The sequence below is a fragment of the Oxyura jamaicensis genome, chromosome 1 (assembly GCF_011077185.1).
Source record: "Oxyura jamaicensis isolate SHBP4307 breed ruddy duck chromosome 1, BPBGC_Ojam_1.0, whole genome shotgun sequence".
Taxonomy (NCBI): domain Eukaryota; kingdom Metazoa; phylum Chordata; class Aves; order Anseriformes; family Anatidae; genus Oxyura; species Oxyura jamaicensis.
This window is the reverse complement of record NC_048893.1, coordinates 14,107,519-14,126,557: the sequence shown is the minus strand read 5'-3', so window position 1 is coordinate 14,126,557 and position 19,039 is coordinate 14,107,519. Positions and strand designations below refer to the sequence as shown.

Genomic DNA, 19,039 nt, shown 5'->3' with positions numbered 1-19,039 from the left:
ATTATTCACTTTATAACTATAACACAGCATTTTAGCTGTCATACCTGTAAAATAAGCATGTCCTGGCGGAGGTCGTCTCCATGTTTGAAGATGATGCCTATGGTTTCATTTGATAGAGCTGTTGGATCTGCACATTTAAACTCAAGCCACAGGGGCTTCTTCTTAGATGCCATTACTTTACATTTTTCTATCTGTGAAAGACACGTTTATTGCTAGGCATTGTACTCCAACATAACACAGCTAACCTTTTCATGCATCAGCTACTGAGTAGTTCACAAACCTCCAACCTGTTATACCACGCAAAACACACCGAAATGACATGTAAAGAATGGTACTCGGCTGCCACAGAAAACATCACTGAACCCGCAAAGCTTTTAACACCCTCCATGATAAAGGGAAAAGCATGCCTTGACTCTCTGAAACTGGGTTTAACTTGTAAATCTGCTTCAGACAGAAAGAACTTTTATACCACGAATAAAAGCTTCTGACATAATTGGCAAATATTGAACTTCGCAATAGCACTCTGAGAGCTGCTTTGCAAACCAGGAAAATAATAGTTGTCCAATGCAATTTGCCACATCATCTACTCTCATGACTTCTAGTCACCTCAGTTATTCCAGAGTGCTTGATTTAATTCAATTTCCTAAGCAAATCTTTCAGTCAAATTTATGTGGAAAATGGCACTTGTGAAAGTAATTTAGCATAATAAGTAATAAAATAACAGAATAAACACTCGTTTAGGTTTGCTAAATGTTTAATCTTTAGAAGTTCAGCAATAAAACTAAAGAAATTACATAATTTCACATTTTCTCAACTAATCATGTCTAATACAAATGTAGTATTAACACTTTCTATCCTGGAATTCCTAGGTCATTGCTGGAACACAACCATGTACAGTAAAGGTATCTAAAATCTAGGATCTAAATCTAGATCTAAGCATCTAAAAAAAAAAAACATTTGTACACCAGTGCTTGAGAGCTGACAGAATTAATGCTAGAAAAAGAGTATTTTGGAATATTTGTGTTTTGTAGATTGAGGTTCTGAGTTTGCAGTTTGAAAGAAAACAGTTTTTAATTATTTAATTTTTTTAAGAAAAGAAATGCTTATCTTTGAATGTACTAGAAACACCAATTTTGCTCCTAATATCTGGTTTAGAATGTTCAAATTTCAGGTTAAGAGGATTTTAAGCTTATGGACAAGTAACACTTGCTAGAATGAAGATGAAATTAAAGCTTCCAATGTAGCTTGCTGTATCAAATGTTTCTGTTCATACAGTTTGAAGGGGGAAAAAAAAGGCTGTAGCCCATCTATTTTTGGACATAACTACTTTCTTTTGTAAATCAATTGCTTCCTGTATCTAGGAAGGTCCTGGTAGGGTTACACACTTCCTATTGTGAAGGAAAAATAGAAAACCCTGAAATATAATTTATTTTGAAGTCTATCTTTTATTAAAAAGTTAAATACATTAAGTCTAAATGTTAAAAAAGTATAAAAGTATAAAAATTGATTAATATTTAAATTAAGATTTTGAACAAGTCAGAAATTTTATATTCCTTCGTAAATAATGTTTGAATTGACTTCTGTTCTCACAGTACCTCTGCCGTGCCCAGCTGGGAGGTGTGCAGCCCTTTCAGTCTGAAGATAGACTAGGCTGTAGCCTGCTCACAAAGGCATGTGTTTATTTAACAGAAACATAGACAGATCTGGAGAAATAATATTAGTTACCCAGATGAGTACCCTACTGACTGGCTTGTGGGCTCCCTCTCGCTCCACATCAAGTGAATCCAAAGATCTTCATTGTGCTTCTTCACCCAAACCTCACATTGCATAGTAGGTCCAAGAGCAAATCTACTTTCACAACACATCTGCTGTTTTATTAATCATGATTTTAACTTTGCAAAACATGCAAAGGCATGAGCCCTCATAATCTCACCACAAAACTGTAGGAAGCTACACAGGAAAAAAAAGTGTTTCTTAATAAGTTTCTAACAAAATGCTAATTTATATTCTAATAAAAGCAGCACAATCAACATGTAGATATCAAAAAAATCAAAATAGCTAAGGTCGACATCTTTGTCTAGTAAGATCATGGTCTGGACCTAAACGTTAATGACATGTGAAGGTCAGAGACATCTTTAAGGTAAGAGAGAAAGTAAATGTAGTAACAGAAACTGAATATCCCAAAGCCCCTGAAGTGAACTGAAACAGTTTTATGCAGGTATTTAATGTAAAAAGAAGTCAGTTACCTGGTTAAATCCTGAATTTAATTGACATTTAATGATTAGGATTCTATGGTGTTTTTGTTTCAGTGCATGGTAGCATGTAATTACATTTAGAAAAATGCTATTAGCTATGGGAATAAAATCTTTCTGAAGCCATGAAATATCATCATATTTCATGCAAAAAATAAAAATAAAAATTACCAAATGAAACATACTTGCAGGTAGGAGATTCTTTTTCAAAAAAAAGGATTTGTACTACTTACCACTAGGGCTCCTGCTCTTAGCCCAGGATCATACGGGACTCTAAAACTTTCTGGAAGCTTGCTGCTCTGTAGTTTTTCAAGCTTTTGTCTAAGCTGTGCAATAACTGCAATTGCAAGTAAGAAAAGTCATCGAAATCAGAAGTTGGAAGGAAAATAGTTATAGCTAATCAAACTTGTTAAGCATCATGATTTAGCTAAAAGAGTCCCCGTTTAGTTTTAAATTGCTTTCCTCAAGGATGTTCTGATTCGAGGAATGAAGGAAAACTCTTTAACTTGCTTTATGAATGGGGCTGTTTCAGACACTTAATGCTAAAGTCTTCAAGCACCTCACAAATCATGAGCCCTCTACACAATGTTGAAAGTACTACACAGTGCTTGGTGTTCTTCTGAAGACTCTATCTCTAGGGTTTAGGAGATTACATTAAAATGTCATCTTTCATTTAAAAAGAGCAAAAGAACACAGCACAACACACAAAAATATATTTTGACCTTATAACTGCCAAAGAAAAATTGATATATCTACTTTAAAGGCTCAGAAGGAGGAAGCAACTAAAAGCATCTTGCATTTTCCATTATTTTGACCTCTAACTGCACTTAGAGCCAGACTCATGGCTTTTGAATTCTTGGAGTATTGTATACTATAACCATAAGGTATTCAGCTACAGAGATACTGAATTTACTGTCCAAGGTTTCCAGTTGCAGCCTTGTTAATCTCACATTCCAGGAAGAAGAAAATTTGCAGTTTATTTATTTATATGAACAAGATTTTTTGTTTACATACAAACTGAATCTCTCCATTCATAAAACCTCAAGCTTTTGAGTCTTCAGCTTAAAGCAGCATGCATAATACCACACATGACGCGCTTTGCTCACCTCAGCTAACAGGCATGAGCAATATAAGCAACACATTTGATATTACCCTTTGTTAGGAGAAATACCTGAATGCTACTCTAAAAAAAAATTGAGCTACACAATAGAGACTGAATATACATGTTCAGGAACTTTTGGTGCTAAAAATTAAAAAGCAAAAAAATATTTTAATGAGAAAGCTTGCCATGGACCTGGATATCTAATATATACAAAATTAAGAGTTTTCAAAAGCTGCTATCAAATTAAGAAAGTCAAGCCAAGAGAATTCACAGAATATACATGTGAAACTTATTCTAAATGCTTTTACAAAAGAAGTACCTAGAAAAGCCAGATGATTGTTGTGACTCTGGTAAAAAATAAAAATTAAAAAAAATCTGAGAGGAAGCTACAGGAGCTAATAGTAAAAATTAGGCATTAGCTGATTTTAAAACACAAGTGAAAGCACTTGCTAAAACCATTTCCAAGTTGACCTAGCTTAAGAACAAAGCCCTACGTATTTTAGGAAAAGAAACAGCTGCAAAGGCACATACTTGGAAGACAAATCATCTAATACAGTGGTGATGAAAGCAGACAATCCTATCTAAGCTGGTAATATTATGATCTTAAGAACTTATTTATTATTGCTTGTTATGTTTAAGTAAAAACAAGGAGATTACATGAAAAGTGAAAGAAAGTTTGATGGCATGATTGCTACTGGAGTACCACAGACCTAAAAGCAATTTAAAAAAAAAAAATAAAACATCCACAAGCACTCGAGGAAGAAAAATATATGCAAGAATTAGAGGAGTCTGCGTGACAGAATGAAATGAAACAGTCTAAAGTGTTCAGGCTTAAAATATAAATAAATAAGAGTATTAGAAGTGATAGGGCAAATAAGCAATAAGCTAAACAAGAAAGCTTAGGAAATACATTTAAAAAATTTTAAGAAGTATAGAATGCCATAGGAAAAATTATATCCTCAGTAATCTGAGAATAAATTAAACTAGATATGTAGGACAGTCTGAATGAAAGCCTTATTCAGTGGAAATGTCAATTATGTAAGACTTCTCTAACTGTTCTGCTGTAGATTAAATACAGGGATTCTTTAATTTCAAAATCTGGTGGGTGTTAATGTGATTGCTTTCTCTTGAAACTTTTCTTCTTTTCCCACATACCCTTCACAGACAATGCATTATGGAAACCACTGCTGCTACAGATGTACATCTACAAGGCTCTAAGTTTCTTTCTGAAACATTTGAATCTGACCAAATGTGTTTAGATTGTATAGCACTTTTAGATAAATTTAAAGAATATTTCATACGCATGTCTTGTAACTCACATTATGTGGCAATGTAACTGATATCACATATATTGAAGAATAAATGCATATTTCCCTTTAAATGTCTTTGTGATTTCATAAAGTGACTTTTTCAAGTGACAAACGATTTTAGTAACAAAGGCAGTACCTACCCAATGCTCTGTGTTTATACCATGCTTTTGATACAGAAATGTTCAACCCCAAACAATATCTCCTAACAGCCGGTAAGCACAAGTCAGTTCCTCAGAGGACTTCTCACTTCTCCAGACAAGGTCTGCACAAACATTGGCATCCTGACCACCACCCCAGCCACCTCCACGTGACCATGAATGACTTTCTGAACCAAGGACTTTGTGGCCTAGAACATACTAGGCCGAACACACAGGAAGAGCTGGTCTCTCTCTACTGCTTTCAGAATGTGAATATTGCCATATGTCTCGTGCACTTAGTCCCAGCTCCAAGCAACTAACAGGAATGATGACAAAAAAGCTTTTAAGGAAGTCGGTAAAACAAACAAACAAACAAACAAACAAAACAAAACAAAACAAAACAAAACAACAAAAAAAAAAACTGCTTCCAAAGCAGTGCTTACAGGAACTGAAAGCAACAATACCACATTTGTGTCTCACAGGACTCCTATTCATCACATCACAAAGCACCAAAGACGTGCTCTGATTCATGGCTGATCCACCAGCTTCTTTGTGACCTAGCAGACTGTTCTCAACTCCTCCATGGTCTTGCCAAGGGTGCTGGAGTGACTGCTTAGGATAAGGCTGTGTTTCTTGGCAAGTATCATTTTTTGTTCATTTCCAGTTAATGTTTGTGTCCTGGGTTGATTCTTTTTTCAGTGCTGGCATTGAACTAAAGGATATGTACAAGATCTTAACCTCCCCGTTGCATGGCATGAGGTTCATGAAGATAAGTAAAAGCATGAAAATGTACAGTCTACAATATTAATATTCCTCCTTTTTGGGGTGGAAAGAGCAAACAAATGTATTATTAGTACAATCACTATCGACTTACACTGGCATTTTCTAAAAAGCACTAACAGCACCCTTGACTATCTATATAGACAGATATCTCCAGCATCATCTATGATTTTTTTTTAATAAACAGTACAATTTGATGTCTATATTTTCACAGTCAAAGGGAAAAACAACACTATTACAAATGTAGAAACGCCTGTTAGTGCATACCTTGAGAAGTGACATCATATTTTTCTGCAGAAACCGATTTTATCTCCATTGTGACTTTATGCAGCAATTCAATTACTTGAACCTGTTTCATGAAGTCATGTAGCATTGCTTTTCCACAGCCCCTAAGATAGGCTTCAAGGATCACAGCAAATCTCTGTTGGTAGTGCATGGACTGGGCAATCTCGCTTCTTAAAAACCAAAACAAGAAGTGACCAATTCTTTTGTTCTAGAGGTGAAGTAAAACATTACAATTAGCACATGTGACGATTTCTTGACAGAATGCCAGGAATTTAGCATGAGTTGGCTCTATTTTAAAGTACTTACTCTCAAACCCCGTTTCAGCAGAAATCTAGCTAATGCGCTGTCATGATACGGCTCAAATTTCACAGCCTGAGTAACACAAACAGAGAAGACGTGTTAGTAACATATTTAAGGCGCTTACACTTTATAGTTGCACTTAATACTTCACAGATGACATACAGAACACATTGCTGTAAGAGAAGAAACTATAATAAAACAGGCCTTTGGAGAAAACAAAGTTGAAAAAACAAAGAAATGCCTTTTGTGTGTGTGTGTGCTTCATTCAGCAAGCTCCTTCTATCTGCAACAAGTTATTTTCAGATTTGTTATTGATGGAACAAATAAAAGCAAGGCAGGGGCTGGCTAACCAGTGAGACCCATCTCAGCTCATGAATGCGAGTGAAACAACCCAACACCATTTTCAGGCCACAGCAAAAACCAATAAAATCAGAACAGTCTGCAGTCTGCCTGACACAGAGAGTGCTTGAAAAGGTTATTGCCAAATGAAATTATGTGCTTATAATCATTCTTTAATTAATTTTTTCAATTTGGAAGCACTACTTTTTGACTAAACCCACCACATCAGGACTCACGCACCAGGGTTCGTGGCTTTGTTCCCCAGCGCTAACAGCAGCCACAGAGGATGGAGGAGCAGCTTTTCAGTGCACCTCATCTCAGGCCCTCTGCCCTTCAGTCCCTAACGAACCCCAAAATGGAAGGAAGGCTCTGATACATGCCCTATTCTGATGGAGTACAACTAAGAGGAAGACTTCGCTAGAGCTTTTTTCTTTTTTAATGACTCTATGAACACAGACCTTTTTTCTCTTCAAACAGCCACTCCCTTCCACCCAAGCCTGCAGATATTTCAATGCTACTGCCAACACAGGGTGGAAACAAGAAGTCAACAATGTGACTGGATTTTTTTTTTTTTTTTTACTGTTATTCTCGCCCTTGCCTGTAAGAAAAGACACCTGTCACATGTTCAGGCACTGGGCTGTGGTGGGGAACTTGTCCACTTCAAGTAGGTTTTCCAGCAGCTTCTTTCTTGTTGATCTAAGGAGTCAAGATCCAAGAAGGATCATATTAAGGCTAATGGAGAAGAAAGGTATTAAGGCAAATGGGGAAGAAAGGTAGGCATGTATATCCTGTGATACAAAAAGAGAAATAAGAAGCAAACAATCTCTGAACAGTCACAAAATCCCTCATGTGGACAGAGGTGGTTGGTGAATGGTGTCAGGTTCTGGAAACAGCGAGCCAGCAAGCAGGGAGGTTAAGGACAAAGGGATGTGCAGAGAGCCTGCTGTGTGTACTATGCTCAGCTTTTAGAAGCATCAAAGTATGCCAACCTCTAGTGATAGCTATTCAATGCAACATAATGGCTCTTTCAAGACCACTCTGCTCTACAGCTTGCAAAGAAGCAACCAAGGCACCAAGAGAGGCCTACAAAATTCATCAAACAAGTCACAGGGTCCTATGAACTCTTAAAAGTATTGCAGTACAGAGCTGTATTTTTTATTAGTAGTATTAAAATATCAACACTATTTTGAAAATGCAAATATTTTTGTGGGTTTCTTCAAGAGAAAAAAAAAAATAATCAAGCTTTTTCAGTCAACCTTCTAGAATGAAGCAACCTCTAAAAAGCTGTGAAGACTTGTTCCTTCCAGCTGCTAAATGACCTTCAAGAAAGCCAAGCACCAGACTTGCCCTTCAAGAGTCTCATAATTCTGCAAGAACTGTCTTGACCATTTCTGCAATACTGTTTTATTTCCCCAAGCAACAGTATCTTATTTAGGAAAGATAATGAGAGCTCACTATAAATTGATTATAAGATATATACAACCTTTTACCTTGTCTGTGAGATTATGAGGTATGAGGGTTTTTAATAAAAAATGGTTTTCACTGCAATAAGGCAACCAAAAGCAAAGATTAATGCATAAATTTGGATGGATTTGCTTACAGGTCCAAGAAAGGCTATCACAAACCTCCTTCTGGTATACATTTTGCTGAACGTTTGTACTGTATATCCCTGAAAAACAACTTCAGAACGAAACACAGCCAAACAACCAGCCACTGTTTCCAAACAAGACCTCCTTATATTAAGGTTGTAAATGTATTTTAACAGAAAAGAATATTAAAAACATGCATTATGAGTATCCTTATTACGCTTGTGTTTTAGAAATAATTATTTTAAAATGTCAATCCAACTTTTCTTTTTTCTTCAGAGGCAATTATCAACATTTGAATACCAACAATAGAAGGTGGCCATTAAAAAAAAAGAGGTCTGCTAGCATTTCATCAGGTCCCTGCATGCCAATGCCTTGTTGATTCACCAACAGAAAACCTTTACTCACTGCCATATAGAAACAGTTCAATCTTTTTTTGTTGGTATTTGTTTTTCAATGGATTTTGCTGTGTTTTAACTATCCTAACCATGTTTTATCAACTGCACAGAGAACCACAAACCTTTATAGGAAGTTCAGTGGATTTGTTTACAGCATGGCTACTTCTGTTTGGGATAAGCTGGTCGGCAAATAAAATGTTTGATTTCTAGCTGTGCTGGGAGGTAGGATGGGAATATCCTGTGCTCAGTGACATAAGCCATAAAGCTTTCAAAAAGGCATGCATGTGGAAAGCAATGACCATTTTCAGAAGAGTCATCTTGGATGTGTCTATCAGAGCAGAGGAATGCCTAACATTCATTCATTCTCTGAAAAGCGTGGATTTTCAAATACGCTGTGGTATCAATGCTCTGCTGCAGGGTGCTGAAGGCCTATGCTCTGTAATTAGCTATGGAAGAAAAGACAAGAGAGCAGCTGAGAGATGAAAGTTGGGAACTAGTAATTTTTTCCCTTTTGGGGATGACAGTATTTTAATTTCATGATAAGTTTCTTACTGAAAATGGCACTGTAACATTAAACTACTATGACTTTATGTTACACTAATTTCATTTACTGTTAGAGAGAGAGATTCTCTTTAAAATAATTCAGAATTGCATTTCCTGAAAGCAAATCATTTAAAAAACACATTAAAAAGATTATCCTTCCCCCCCCTTCTCTTAGGCACTTTGACATGAACCAATCACCATCCCAAACCTCTCATTTGGATACAAAAGCAAAGAAAATTGCTGAGCCACACGTAGACTGCAAACCTTGCAGCCAAGCGTATATATAGCAGCAGCTCTGTGGGAGGTCCAATGAGGTAACCACAGTGGTTCCTTTGGTTAATGCATAAGTGCATAAATTCTGCCTGGGGAGCCTGATCTTCAGACAAGCGAAGACAAGGCTAAAAAGGCTTGTTTAAAGCATTACTGATGTGCAGCAAAGTCTGAAAACCTAACTGCATTTTTGCAGTAATCAGGGCTCTCTCGGAGCACACGTAAATTAAAAGCCCCATCCCACAGGTTCCCAGGCTGCAGCATTTCCTTTTTTTTAAAATGCCAATTCTGTCCTCTGATTCTCTGAAAAAAAGTATTTCCTGCTCTTCAGGCTGACAGCCCTTCCATGCGAACCAGAGACCTGTCAGCTCTGGGAAGCCTGCGGAGTCGCCGTGCTCCAGGGGACACGTTTCCCACGAAGGGCTGCGGGGTTACACCTTTCATCAGCCATCAGACTTGACTTCACTGCTGACAGCCTGCCTAGCTCCAGCACCATTTGTGGAAAACAAACCAACCAGTTTGCTTGGATAACTGCTATAAACTTTCCAGGCATTTCATCTAGCAGATCACACACAAAGCACTGGAAATAAATACAGTGGTGATTCATTTCCATTAAAAACAGTTTTGTTTTTTTTTTTTTCCACGCAACTTCCCAGAATGAATTAATTTTATGTATGGAGACATAACATCCTTTTATTTACTGTAAAAATTGTTTAGAACCTTCTAAATAAATTTGGCCCCCTTAACAGACCAAGACCATTGCCACATATTACGTAACTACACTGTCATTCTTGACCTAAAATCCAACTTGTTTTTTATTTTGCCTTCACTGTGTTAACATCTGCTTTTGCTTTCTTTCTCTCTAAAAATTGGTAAAGCTGATCAACAGTTTGTCAGTGCTGTGGGATTCAGACCTGGCATGACCAGGGTTAGAGATAGCACAGTTGGGATTTGCTCCCAACATATGCTAATGTTGATAATTTTCAGAAAAACACACTGTTGTGGACACAAGGCAATGGTACTACAAAAATAATAACATAGACAAAAGATGAAAGTGGAAGGTATGTTTTAGGTTAATTTGGTTAGTACCACTGCTTTGATTAAAGACCAAAGACTTCAAAACCAGGGCCACTTACAGGCATGGGAATGGTTATGTGGTAATGCAAATATTCTCAGAAGCCAGAGATCAAGAATGCAAATACCCCTTACCTGCACAAGTTGCAAAAGATAATGAAGAACATCGTCATCTTCTAAACTTTCCAGTTTTTGAACTGCCATTGCTCGTACATTTTCATCGGAAAAGTTACAGTCCAGAAGTTGCATGGTGAGTCCAACATCTAAAGTGCTTTGATCCCACGCCTCTTTTTTAGCTAGCAACTGGTATGTTTTGGCCACTATTTCTTGTTGTCCCCATTTGACAGAGCTAAGCAGCTTAGGATACGCCTTGGGGTGCTTTATGCTTTCATATCTAAAGTGCCACAACAGTTCTTTGTCCTCAGGAGAAAGTGGGTTAAGTGGGTCAGTTGCAATGATCTCTTCAAGTTGCTTGCGAAGCTGGTTGGGCATTTCTGCTCGAGTCCTGTCCCCCTGGGAGTCAGATGTTATCCTGTGCTTGGGCAAGGCAATTGGGTGACAGTACTTGTCCAGCACAATTGAGATAGCCATGGAGTTTTCTTTATCCGGATTAGTTGCCGATGTGAGTTTGTCTGCATTGATACTTCCTTGTTCTTCCCCCTTGCCTGGGATTTTCCACATGTGGAGCACATACTCCCCACTTCGTAGCAGGAAACGGTGATCTATCAACAGAAGATTTACATAATAGAGAAGCTGGGTTTTGCATTTCGAATCGGAGTTGGGGGAGTCATGAGACTGAAGGTTCGTCTTTGTGGACAATCCCTGTGCTTTACCACAGTATATCTGAAGATTCAGGAGTGCTCCCTTAGGCAAATCCTTGATTTTGATATCAAACTCCAACCAGATATTCCACAGAACCTCCTCAGTAAAAGGCTTTGAGGAAGTCCTCCTCTGCGAAAGGAGCTGTTGCCCGTGTTGAATGTTAGCTTCGACAAACACCGTAAGATCAGTATTTCTTGGTAAAACTGGGATATCAATGCCAATTATTTTCACCCTAAACTTCCTGTTACAATCCCACAAAGAGATAGTGAAGACCCTCTCGTGATCTTTTCCATCTATTGTCAATTGTTCATGATACCCTGTAACTCCTGTACAGTCATCCACCAATGGCCACTCCTCCTTCTGAACCTCATCCTCGCTTGGGTCGGGGGGGTTGTCTAATACCAGGTGGATTTCTTCCCCGTTCTTAAGGCATTGTCTTATCCAGTGAAAATCTTTGATTGGTGTCTCTCCAGTAATGTACTCATCTCTGCCACAAATCCTGAGAACGAAATCCAATTCGCTGTGATCTTCAGGAATATCCATCAAAGATTTCTTCTTTGCCATTTTTGTGAAAAAGCTATGGAGAATCATATCTGGAGTGTCATCTATTGACACTTTAATTTTTTGGCTAGTTGTTCCTCTATGTATGATTATGAAAATGTTATTATTAGTGATCTTCTTAAACAAATACTCTGGGAGTGGCTTAGATGTAGTCCATGGGTGCATCGCATACAATTTAGGATCCCTGCAGGCTACCTCGATCATTCGAGGAGTGACTAATCTGCGGCGGGTAAATTCTAGTTCATCATCATGCACGTTGCTCACATCAGTAACATCATAACCAATTAAATTGTTAAGCTGCTGCTGAAATTCCTGAACTTCTTCTGACGGTTTTTGTTTCTGGACAACATATATCTTGCCTACCTTCTTCTGTAACACTTTCCAGTACAGTATGCAGTCTAAGGTCTGTAATACTTGATGCTTATCATAAATTTCATACCATTGCCCCTTCTTCTGATACTGGAGAATGAACTGATCCGGGGTGAATGCATGGTAGAAGTCTGTGGTTTGGCTCATCTCTATTGCACGCATCCAAATCTGTGCTTTCATTTGCTCAACTGTACAGTTTCCAGCTATTTCGAGTAACATCATTTCCGGTATTTTTGTATGTTTATTGCTTGTAGGTAAAATGAACTCAATGGCTATCAGTTCCATTGATGACAAATTACTTGATGTACAATAAGGTTTCATTCTTCTTCTCCTTCGCTTGTTTTCCTCTCTCATAACAACAGGCTGTTCATAATCCTCCAACTCCATGCCAGAAGAAATCTAGCAAAACATAGAAATATTTGATTATTTTCTCATCTACATTTTTCTTTACTTTTTTTTTTTTTTTTAATTCATAATTAAAATCACAGGCCAGTCCGAATCCTGGTATGTGTTTTTTAAATTTCTTCTTCCCCTTAATTTCTGATCATAAAAACTTGATTTATATAAACCACTCCAGATGTAATCTATTCAATTCAAAACCAAATATAACAACAACAACAAAAAACAACCAATGATTAAGTAATTAAAATAGAGCTTTTAAACAGCCTTTCCAGATTTCACTAAGAGTAAGTGGTCTGACTGTGTATTTCTGCCCTACTGACTTGCTCTTGCTCCTCTTTAATCACATTGATTCTTTTGCTGCTTCTTCTGTTTTGATGTTGTCGGTATCAACATAAGTGGATTTTCATAGAAATCAAAAGACACATTAATGTGTATGAGCACAACACTATCCTACCAAGCTCTAGGAAAGGCTGAAATGAACAAAACAATTTGCAGACTGGACTCCCATTTTCCTCTCCCTCTCTTCTTAGTGATGAGGAATAAGGACTTACACCCCCCAAAAGACCCTTAAGATTCATAAACCTAGTTCTTCAGACAATTATTTAATATGCATCTGAATTCATGCCTAGTACCCTTAGATGTGCTTTTAAAAATTAATCAATTCACCAGACTGGTAACACCCAACCATCTCAAAAGCCAGGACTTTGATTATAAACTATTACTTTGTTTCAGAAGAAAAAAGTCCTAAACTGAGGGTTGGAACTAGATGATTTTAAGGTGCTTTCCAACTCAACCCATTCTATCATTCTATGACATTTTATTACCCTATACATCCCATCACACCTAAACCAGCTGTAAAACAATTTTGAATGTCAATAGTTTACCATATTGGCTTTCAGTAAACCAAAAACATTGTTGTTCACCGTTAATCTCCATTAAACAATATTAAAGTGGAAATTATTCACCAAGAGCCTGGGAGAGGAAGGCGGCGTTTGTCAGATGCACTCGCACGAGCTGAGTAAAGTTAAGTTACAGCGATACATGAACATCTTTTTCAGATAATGTTTTTTACAAAAATTCTTCCTGTATCTGCTGCAAAAACTCAAATACGCCATCGTAACGATGCCCTAGCAGATAACAGAATACGATGATAAAAGTATCTTAAACTGAAACAATATAACGAGCTAACGACAATTATTTTTTCAAGTCCCGGAAAGCAAACAACTGTGGACACCACCTTTCTCACTAACAAAACACAAGGAAATATTACCTGCTTATCAAATAAAGGCTGAATTTCTGAAGACGACTCATTTGTTTAATTTCTTAAGTTCCTTTTTTTTTTTTTTTAAAGGAAGATCATTCACACAAAAAATTCTTTGTTTAAGCCGTTCTGCTTTTCTTGCTCGCCCTCCTATCCAGATGCAAAGGAAGTGCTGCACTTACCAGGAAGGAAGTTTTAACCAAGTTGATTATACATACGATTGCTCATTTTTAAAAAAAGTCAGAATGCTTTTCCTGTTACAACAGTAAAAACACATTTGCAGTACACCAATTTAATTTTAACACACATGCATACAAGACATGCTTACAGCCTGTCTTTATCACAGGCACAGACTGCTAAAAATAATTTGGGTGGTAAAACTGATGAATCTAAATAAAACATTTTTAAAATAGTGTGAGGATAAAATATATTTTAGGGAACCTAACTGCATTACAAGAGTTGAATAAATAATGCTAGATAAAAGAAAGCAATCCGCAATGTGTCCTTATTTTTATTTGTATTGTGGTAGCCCTTTGAGGACTCCCAACTTAAATAATTTACATTTTTTTAAGCCAATCTTTGTACAAGCATCATACAGAGATGGTATATTCCAAGGACCTTGCATGGCAGCCTCATTGACAGAACCACTGGGCAGTCTCCCTCCTCGTACTTTAACTCATCCAGTTATGATTATACCCAGTGAAACCCGTTGGAAATTATGACTTAAGATTTGGAAAGCATTTAAATTATGGACTTTCAACCTTAATTCTTGTGATGAACCACAACCTGAAGAGCTGTTCCTTTGCCAAAAATAATCCCTACAGGAAAGGATTTGGGAAAGCATTTATAAATCAGAAAAGAAAGACAGTAAAAACTCTAATTTTACTCTTTTCCCTATGATTTTTCCAGAGAAATACTGACTATTTTGAAGAGCAATAAGCAGAATGTATGCTACAGAAACGATGACTTTAAGAAGGAGAAAAAAAACACAAGACAACTGAAAGGTATTTTAGCAACAGTGAAGTGATGGTGCCTTTTTTTTAAGATACACTTTCTTTTTATCTCATTAGACACCATCCTTACTAAAAAGAAAAAATAAAAACAAAAAACTCCCTCTGTATTGGCAAAAAAAAATCTGATAGCCTCTTACTGCCTCTAATGGGCCATGCACAACCTCTGAAATTACCACTTTGCCAAGGTTAAGAAAAGAAAATACTCTCCAGAGTATGTAACTCTTCCTACCCCTAGCACTGTTTTGCTTGGCAGTTAAGACTGATTTCTTCTTAGAGATTATATTTTCTTTTCTACAATATTTCTGGAAGAGAGTTTGGGGAAAACACACCCTGTCCCCGCTACCTTTATCTTTTAGAGTCAGGATTTGAAATTTCTCAAGGAACTTGTGAAGGAGCCCTGGACATTTTGCCACTGCCATGAGGTCTACTGGTTTTGGCAAAAACATCTCCATAACTCATCGTTTGGGCACGTGCAGCCCATTAGCTCTCATCAGCTGCAGCCTCCGCAGGATCCCAGCATTACACGTGACTTTCCTCCCCACTGTGCCTCCTGGCCGAAAAAATGTGCATGGTGCTGGAAAACTTGAGCAATCACCCTTCAACCTCAATAGCAGTGCCCAGGATTGTGGAGGAGAAGGAGCAGCCAGTATGAAATACAAAGGAAAAGGAGCTGGAGATGTAGGAAAAGAAATGGAGCAATGTCAAAGGGGGAAATGTGTTTGCAAAACCTGTTTTGACATTCCCTGACTTTGCAGCACTTTTGTAGAGTCTGTATTTTGAAGTATAATAGCTAAAACACGTAATACAGTCAGGAACTTCATGTAGGTTTCTTCATTTAAACACAAGCTATCAGCAGTGTGACTTTTCATTCCGACAGGTAACACACTTTTCTCACAAACACCCCTCAGTCCAGCAGTCCGTGTGCTGACCGTTCAAGTAAACCTGGACTCGTTGCAGTTTCATTGCTTTTTGCCAGACTTAGGACAGCATGCCTGTTTAAAATGTTCTTTTTTTTTTTGCCACCATGTGATATGCACATAAGCACACACTTACCAAACATATAGAGATATATTCCATCTCCTGCTAAGCTGTTCTGGCTCTTCTCCATTGATCATGACTATCAAGATGCTCAAAAGAAGCATCTCTACCTCAGGCAGCAGAGAATTACCCTGTACGCTGCTCAGCTGCTCTAATTATTTGACAGTTTTATCCACTTAAAAAGTCCAGGAGAGCAATACTGTGAGAGGATGAGATATTCCCAGCAAACTGCATCAGCTACAATGCAAAATGTGTGACGCTTGTGCAACTGCCCGTGCAAGACGCTCTTCTCCCACGTTCGTTTGGGTTGTGGCCTGCTGTGTCTAGTCCACGGTAGATGTCCAGCTCCATCCCCAGTCCAGCTCTGAACCCTCTTCATGAGCTTCAGAAGGCAGTTTTTGGACCAATGACCATCCCTAACCTCTGCCCCTGTCGGACTGGTGCCCATCTCTAACCTCTGTCTCTGCAATGATAGACAGAAAAGCGTCCCCGTTCTTACAGTGATGCCAAAATTGGACCTATTTCTTGCTAATCCACGTGTGGGCAAGGCCCAAATGTATTTCCTCATTTATATACATCAGAAAATTTTTATAACTGAAGATCATTTAAAATAACTTCCTAAAACCTTTGTCATGCTGAAGCATTACTTCACATTACAGTATTGACTTTTTGCATATGCCTATTGTAAGAATACCAAGATAAGGATTTTAAAAAATGAACTCTTTTGTTTTTCTAATTCTTACAAGCCTCCACAATTTTGAATTTCCCTGTATCAGGAGAAGTGTCCCACCGCTGGCCCATGAATCCTATGGGGTGCAATGCAGCAGGAGGAGGTGGGCCTGTAAAAGGTAACTGAGAAAAGCAAACAGGCTCGCCTTCATCTCCCATCGTGGTCATATCTCACCACTCAGCTCAGCAAACTGATCACAGCAGCAACAGAAAAAATTGGTTAATTTTCAGCTGGATCAGTTCCCCGATCTTACTCATCACTTGCAGGAGTGGTAGGGCAGGGAAAGGAAAAGAAGGGAGGGGAATGCAACCACTGCTAGTAAGGGTAACCAGGACTTAAACATTCACAGCAGGATTAGGAGATAAATTCATGAGTAAACTTGTTAGGTGATTTGAGAACACTGGTTGAAAGGTGCTTTAAAAAGACAATGTGGTATTATGGTGGGTTACTTCATACATTCTGCTACCAAAAAAAGTTTTAAAAAAATCAATGGATCTTTCAAGTTGCAATGCCTGGTTACTACTGTGTTAGATTTTTACTAGTTGATTATTCTTTACTAGTTATTCTAATGCCTTTTTTTTTCTTACTAGTTTCTGCTTCTGGTTTAATCCACCATGTGAAAACCATAAATTAGTGTTTTGATTTTAATGTTAACTCCTTCCCAGACAATATAACCTACAAGAAAATAGGCGCTATCAGAGCAAGAATTACCTCACACACACGTTATGCAAATATAATAATAATCCATTTACATTCACACTTCCAGATAAAGCTAGCTTTCAAGATAAACACAGAAAAAAGCAAGCATAAATGACATGACCCAAAGGTTTCCAAGTAACAAACTACATCTACTTGCCATCATTGTTCTGTAGGAGACTGCTTTGCATTTGCTAGATAAGAGTAAAATTTATCTCCCTAAAGTATGTATTATGATGCAGCCCCAAACTACACAGACTGCACACAGCACTAACGCATTAAGCACAAACACAGCCACAAAAATCATTTTGCTTAGTTCTTTTGTCAAATCCGCTAGCAACTACTAACTTTCAAGGAAGCTAAAACAATGCAGGTTCCCATTAGCTAGTAAACTTCACCAATAATATAGTCCTGTTCTTCATCAGAAAGTATAGTAATCAGCAGACAGACACACCTCAACACCTCCGTCAGAAGTCCGTACAGTGCAGCAGACTGCAATATTACCAGGACTATAAATATTTTCAGGACCCCCCTATCTTCACTACAAACCTCTGCATACTTTGGTTTCTTCTAAAGTTATTTATTTGGGATGGATACCCCAAATCAAACAATAACTTCCAGCTGGTTCCAAAAATTCAGATGGGGAGTTTGGCAGAGTTCTGGTTATCTAAGTGACAGGTGACCTACCTTTAAACCAGTACTTTATGGAGCCTGAAAACACAGAGACCACAGCTTGCTTCCTGCAGTGACCCCGTTAGGATACAGCCTATCCTTTGAAGTTGTCCTCTTTTTTCCATATAGTGATCTTTAACTGCATGATCTGATTTTTACACTGAAATCCAACTCCAGAATGCCCTAAGCGATGACTTCAGTCATTTTTTTTTTGGTCAGGGAAGATTTTATGGTCTACATTAGCCAGGCAGACACAAGAGATTCCTATTTGTGAGACGAGGAAATACAGTTATTTATTGTCTAGGAGCTGCCTCGCAGTAGAGCTGACTCAAGATCTTAAGACCGGAGAGAACAGCCCCGTTCAGCTCGCACTGCTCGGTTCGGTGTATGAGCAGCGGTTTTTAGCAGGCTTTGCATCAAACCTGTGACTCCTCTTTTGGGCCACGACCAAGGCCGCGACGAGCGAAGCCCCAGCCGACCTAAGCCTGACTCAGCCCTTTCCTGGGAGGCTGAGACGCCGGCTGACGATCCCCCACACCCTCTGCAGGGGGTCTCGAGGCCAGGAGCCTCCCCAGCGCCCCGGGGCTGCGCCTTCCCCCGGCCCCGGGCGGAGCGGGGCCCCCGCCCTGAGATGGCGGCCGGCGCCGTGCGCCCGCGGGGGCCGCCGCTGCTGTGTGCGGGGCAAACCCGACCGCTGCCACCTCCACCGCCACCTCCGGGGGCCGGGCAGGGCCGGGCCGCGGAGCTACGAGACCCCGCCGGTCCCCTGCGAGGCTCGGCCGCGGCGGGCAGCGCCGGCCTGGGGCAGGGTCCAGCGGCGCCCCCCGGGACGGAGCTACTCACCGCAGCGGCGGGGCCGCGGCCCGGCTCCGCGCAGGTGCCTTCCTCTCAGCGGGAAGCGGAGCGGGCTGGGGGCCGGGCGGGAGGCTCCATGGCCGGCGGGAGGCAGCTCCGGAGCCGCCGCCAATCACACGGCGGGCGAAGAGGGAACCGGCGCTGGGGCCTCCCCGCCCCGCTCGGCCCGGCCCCGGCCCCGGGCGCTACGGGATCCCCGTCCCGTCCCGTCCCGTCCCGTCCCGTCCCGTCCCGTCCCGTCCCG

The 19,039-nt window shown here is 39.3% G+C and overlaps 1 protein-coding gene across 3 annotated transcripts in view; it reads right to left on the bottom strand.

The window, feature by feature from the left end:
• The window catches only part of PIK3CG (phosphatidylinositol-4,5-bisphosphate 3-kinase catalytic subunit gamma), a 36,694-nt gene that overhangs the window by 17,433 nt on the left and 222 nt on the right, over positions 1-19,039 (bottom strand). Inside the window, exons 1-6 of one of the 3 annotated variants that reach the window (XM_035334930.1) lie at positions 18,784-18,969; positions 10,512-12,527; positions 6,173-6,238; positions 5,849-6,074; positions 2,486-2,589; positions 45-191 (exon numbers count right to left, since the gene is read on the bottom strand). In XM_035334930.1, coding sequence (XP_035190821.1) covers positions 45-191; positions 2,486-2,589; positions 5,849-6,074; positions 6,173-6,238; positions 10,512-12,515 — 2,547 coding nt within the window. In that variant the 5' untranslated portion in view covers positions 12,516-12,527; positions 18,784-18,969. Of the gene's footprint in view, positions 1-44; positions 192-2,485; positions 2,590-5,848; positions 6,075-6,172; positions 6,239-10,511; positions 12,528-13,800; positions 14,006-18,783; positions 18,970-19,039 lie in introns of those variants that run through there. The other 2 variants (XM_035334942.1, XM_035334939.1) reach the window with 2 other exon arrangements.